We start from the raw sequence: 5,729 nt of genomic DNA, 5'->3' as shown, positions 1-5,729 counted from the left end.
ACATAACAATGTAGTTAGTTACCCAGCAGGTATCCTGGCTATGTAAGACCATAAATAATTCACATGAGCAGGAGCTTTTGGAGTCAGTCTTCTGTCTGAGCACTCTGACCGGTTATGCTACCTTAAGCAAGTTACTTAATTTCTCTCTGTCTCACCTGATTTACCAGTTAAAAAAAAAAAGGATTAATAATGGTACCTACCTCATAGGTTTGTTGTGTGGAGTTAAATGTCTAAAGCACTTAGAACAGCATCTGGCATATGGTAAGTATTCAATAAACATTAGCCTTATATTCTATACTTTAAGTACTATTTCTTTATACTTTTACATATGATAAGTGGGTATAATAAAAAATTAAAGGAAGAATGGTCATTTTTAGAAAAAACTTTATTTGCAAAACCACAACTCAGTCTGCTTTGGTATTGACAAAATCCCTACAACTGAGATATTAAAGAGATACATTTATTTTAGCTTTAAATAAAACCAGAATCCAACACTACCCTACTTTCCTGTTCCTTTGTGGCTCTGAGCACAGCTTTAAAAAAACAAAACAAAGCAAAGCAAAGCAAAGCAAAGCGAAACAGCTCTTTATAATGTACAATGGCTTAAGCAAATCGCTTCTTTAGTTTTTTTTCGATTTAAGATTTAGGACAGACTACTCATCTAAAATTCGCTATTTACAGAGAAAGTCCTAGGGAACAGGATAACTTATTTAGGTTTAGCTCTCATCATACAGTATCCATAATGGCTTTAGAAGAATGTAAATAAATAACATTGGTAAACAGTGTACACTGATATTTTCTGACAAATTCATTTATCTAACATCATGCTGAGCAGTCAAGAGGATTCCTCCATATATTTTAAATTTTAATTTATTCTGTTTCCTGATTCACAAACTCTTGCTCCATATTAAAGCAGTTATCACCAATAGAACCTATGAGAACCAGTGCCCATGGAAACCTAACAACTTGTTTTTTAAATCCCCTATTCAAATTCGGTTGAGCTTGATATATGCATGGTTGAAATATGCATGGGCACTAGGCCTTTATTCGGGAATGTAAAATTAATGGTATCTGGTATTAAGTTGTGAGAAAAACTCCCCCAGATTGGGAGGTAACTGAGTGATATGTGAAAGAATCTTCTCCTGTCTGAATTTAAGAATACACCTACACTGGGCAGAAGAAGGTGGGGGAGAGGAAGTTTAGAAGTAGAGGAAAAGCACAACTCCACTGGCTTCAATCAAACTGAGGTAATTAATTAGAGACAGAAAATAAATAAATCAACAAACGCCCCATTTTTGTTTTCCAAAAAAGATCACTGGCAAACTAACAATTTTAAAGTTGACCCATTAATATATTTTTAAATAGAAAAAAATCTGTATATCATATATATCATAATTTCATTCATCTAATATACTCCTCTGCTGAGATATTTAACACATCTTCATCTGTACTGTCTTCTATCTCTGGCAAGTTGCCCCAGAGTAGGACGTTTACACCTGAAAATAAAAAGTCATAAAATTCTTTAATGTCACTACTGTTATAACTCAGAACACAAATTATGAAACTTTACATGTTAATATTCTTATATAAACCATAGTGTTAGCAGTAAAAAGAGTAGCAAAGAATGTACTGCAAATAAAATTATTTGATATTATTCATCTAGGACATAAACTTTATTTATTTTGAGACAAGTTCTCTCTCTGTTGCCCAGGCTGGAGTGCCTGGCAGAATCACGGTTCACAATCACAGCTCACTGCAGCCTGAACCTCCAGGGCTCAAGTGATCCTCCTACCTCAGCCTCCCAAGTAGCTGGGACTACAGGCATGTACTACCACACATGGCTAATTTTATTTTGTAGATACAGGTTTCCATTATGTTGCCCAGGCTAGTCTCAAACTCCTGGGCTCAAGTGATCCTCTCTCGTTGACCTCCCAAACTGTTGGGGATTACAGGCATGAGCCACCATGCCTGGCAAACACTTTTTTTTAAGGGGTAGGACATAAACATTCTTTAAATCCTTTTAAGCAAGGGCTTGAAATCTAGAATTTTACAGCTCAAAAGGCTCTCAGGAGTCCATTTACTCAAACCCTGCCTCCAGCTGCATTATACCATAATCACTATACACTGATAATTTTCTGATCTATTTTAATGATGTTTAAGAATGGAGATCACACAAGATCCTTTTAGATTAAGTGCCTCTTTGGAGGGTTCAGGGAAAAGTCCTGAATAAGTCTCCTCATCCCTTCAATAAGCAGAGAAGTAGCTGGTACCATTTTTCTGATTCAGAAAAAAAGCAAGGGTTCAGAGCCAGTTATAATATGAACTGCAATCCTTGATACCAGTGGGTTTCAGTCCACAGGCAGTGGTGTAACCTAAACTTTAGGGCCAGGTTGCAGCAGTCACTATAATAAACAAAAGAATAATCAAAAACTTCAGTGAGAAAGAATAGTCAGATTTCATACTGAAGAATGCAGCAAGGGTATACAGTAAATGACTAAACATACAGTAGAGGATAATGACAAGTTTATTACTCTGGGCATATATAAATTATAAGTTAAAAGCACTAAATGGAAAATAACTGACCTCTAGGATAGCCAATTAACTTCACAAGGAAAGAAAATCTTTATTTTATTTATTTATTTTTTTGAGTCGGAGTCTCGCTCTGTTGCCCAGGCTGGAGTCGAGTGGAGTAATCTTGGCTCACTGCAACCTCTGCCTCCCAGGTTCAAGTGATTCTCATGCCTCAGCCTCCTGAGTAGCTGGGACTATAGGCGAGTGCCACCATGCCCAGATAATTTTTGTACTTTTAGTAGAGATGGGGTTTCACCATGTCAATCAGGGTGGTCTTGAACTCCTGACCTCAGGTGATCCCCCTGCTTTGGCCTCCCAAAGTGCTGGGATTACAGATGTGAGCCACCACGCCTGGCCAGAAAAACAAATCTTAAGCTGTCCAGTTATCAGTGTGGACACAAAGAGGACCCAGCAATTCAGGATACCCACTCCATACACACTGAGATAGCAGCCACATGGTGGAATGGAATGAGCCAGCGTTTGGAGATTTGGTTTGAATCCAGTGTTCACCACTGCTAGTACACCATGCATGGTTTTACTACAAATGCATGCAACACAGATAATATATATTATTGTTTTGAGGATTTAAATTTTGTATAGAATGTTATTACACTACACATTGTTTTATAATTGGCTTTTTCACTCATGTTTTTGAGGTTAATCTATGTTGACTTGTTTAGATTTCGCTCATTTATTTTTACTTCTGGAGATTATTGGATTTTATGAATTTAAAAAAATGTTGCAAATAGAGCCCATTGCTCATCCCTTCCTCAGTTGCCCATCTTGCAAAGGTGGTTCATGGAGACATGCACAGGGATGTGTAATGTGACATTGTTGAAACAGTAGAAATAATCAACTGTTTACCTTGACTGAGGGAGATACTGTAATCTAATCTGGCAAGAAGTTAGCATGTATTTGATGCTGACAGGGATACAGATGTGTATCTTATTATTTTCTATAATCTTTTTGTGTTTGAATTGCTTATAATAAAAAACGCTACCCCACCCCCACCCCAAGAATGAATGGTGTTCTGCTCCTGGTAAATGTCATGGAAGAGCTGACAGGAAGAGCTGTAAGGAATTGCCAGGCAAAAATCAAAGTGAAAATTAGAACCCATAAACGTAAACGGAGGGCTGAAGCCATTTTTCCTCTGAGGGCATTTGCCAGTTTCAGGAAGTTTGAGCTGAGGTTTCCCAAGGCTCCTCCAGAAAGTCCTGGGAAATCAGGTCTCCATATGAAGACTAGCCTAGAAAACGGACCTCCGGGAGTCCTTTTCAGTTTAAACATTCTAGAATTTATAAAGCTTGTCTATGCAATTCCTTTGACACTGCTGGCTCAGGTGATTCAAGGACAGTTGTGACGCCATTAGAAACTTGCTTTGATACCAAGCATCTAGAAAATCTTGCTTGAAATCACAATATTAGGGTTACAAAGCAGAAGCTTGATATTCTTGGAGTCAGTACTCAGAGACATGAAGCTGCTCAGCACAATTGGTTCAAAGGAGGAAAAATAAACTAAGAGATTGGATCTGACAGAAGCAGCACCTTCCTTTCTCTGTTAAGAAGGGAGGAAGGAAATCCTGTGATACATCTGTTTCTTATGGATTAGATTCAGTGCAAATGGAGGAACACGGGGCTTTTATCTTTGAAACATTGACCAATATTAAAAAGTAAATCAAACTTGAAAAATCTCCACCCTGTGTTTTGAATCCTGTAAAGCAGGAAAATACTATCAAAGCAGAAACTTCCTTTAATGTGTCCCATGGGCAACACAAATATAAAACTGGAGGCTTAAATTAGGAGACTGTATTCCACTTAGGGGAGTTCAGATCAGTCCTTACATGAAAATGGCCTTCTTAACATACCAAAGTTTTAAATTAAGACCCCATAAATGATAGATTGAGAGCCACAGTTGAATCTCAGATAAAAAAAATCAAATCTATAAAAATCTAAGCATAATTGGAGGATTTAAAGACCCTTGAAAACCCAGCTTGCAATTCATGATCTTTTGGTCTGTGAAGGCAAATCATATATTTAAAAATACATTTAAGTTCTAAAGGAGACTAAAACATGCATTTAGGAACCTAAGAATGCTAGTGTCGTCTTAGATTGTCAAGTTCCTTAAAGTCGGCTGGCGAGGTGTCTCAGGCCTGTAATCCCAGCATTTTGGAGGCCGAGGTGGGCAGATCACTTGAGGACAGGAGGTCAAGACCAGCCTGGGCAAAATGGCAAAAACCAGTCTCTACAAAAAATGCAAAAAATTAGCCAGGGATGGTGGCACACACCTGTGGTCCCACCTATTGAGAAGGCTGAGGTGGGAGAATTGCTTGAGCCTGGGAGGTCGAGGCTGCAGTGAGACGAGATTGTGCCACTGCACTCCAGCCTGGGTGACAGAGCAAGACCCTGTCTCAAAAAAAAAAAAAAAAGGAAAAGTTCCTTAAAATCAACTTGGTCTGTTGTGTAAATAGATGTTAGACATTGAGAACTTGTGTCTTATAACAAAACTCAGTGGCTCCAGGCAATATAAAAAGTATTATGTAAATCCCCTTTAAAAATTGGTACTTTGGCTGGTGCAGTGGCTCACACCTGTAATCCCAGCATTTTGGGAGGCCAAGGTGGGTGGATCACCTGAGGTCAGGAGTTCGAGACCAGCCTGGCCAACATGGTGAAACCCCATCCCTACTAAAAATATAAAACTTAGCCAGGTGCGGTGGCGCACGCCTGTAATCCCAGCCACTCAGAAGGCTGAGGCAGGAGAATCACTTGAACCTGGGAAGTAGAGGTTGCAGTGAGCCAAGATTATGCCACTGTACTCCAGCCTGGGTGACAGAGTGACTTCATCTCAAAAAAAAAAAAAAAAAAAAAGAATTGGTACTTCAGGCCAGGCATGGTGACTCATGCCTGTAATCCCAGCACTTTGGGAGGCTGAGGCAGGTGGATCCCCTGGTCAAGACCAGCCTGACCAACATGGTGAAACCCCGTCTCTACTAAAAATACAAAAAAATTAGCTGGGTGTATGCTTGTAATCCCAGCTACTTGGGAGGCCGAGGCATGAGAATTGCTTGAACCCAGGAGGTGGAGACTGCAGTGAGCCAAGATGACACCATTGCACATTAGCCTGGGAAGCAAGAGTGAAACTCTGTCTCATAAAAAAAAAAA

General features: G+C 39.2%; 1 protein-coding gene across 2 annotated transcripts in view; it reads right to left on the bottom strand.

Moving 5' to 3' along the window:
* Window positions 1–290: 290 nt before the first annotated feature.
* Window positions 291–5,729, bottom strand: part of FAM72A (family with sequence similarity 72 member A) — a 20,883-nt gene continuing 15,444 nt past the window's right edge. For both annotated transcript variants that reach the window (XM_017880923.1, XM_017880922.1), the window contains one exon: window positions 291–1,496. In XM_017880923.1, coding sequence (XP_017736412.1) covers window positions 1,402–1,496 — 95 coding nt within the window. In that variant the 3' untranslated portion in view covers window positions 291–1,401. The remainder of the gene's footprint in view (window positions 1,497–5,729) is intronic.

The sequence above is a fragment of the Rhinopithecus bieti genome, unplaced genomic scaffold (assembly GCF_001698545.2).
Source record: "Rhinopithecus bieti isolate Rb0 unplaced genomic scaffold, ASM169854v2 scaffold_12049, whole genome shotgun sequence".
In the NCBI taxonomy this organism is placed as follows: Eukaryota; Metazoa; Chordata; class Mammalia; order Primates; family Cercopithecidae; genus Rhinopithecus; species Rhinopithecus bieti.
This window is presented reverse-complemented; position numbering and strand designations above follow the sequence as displayed.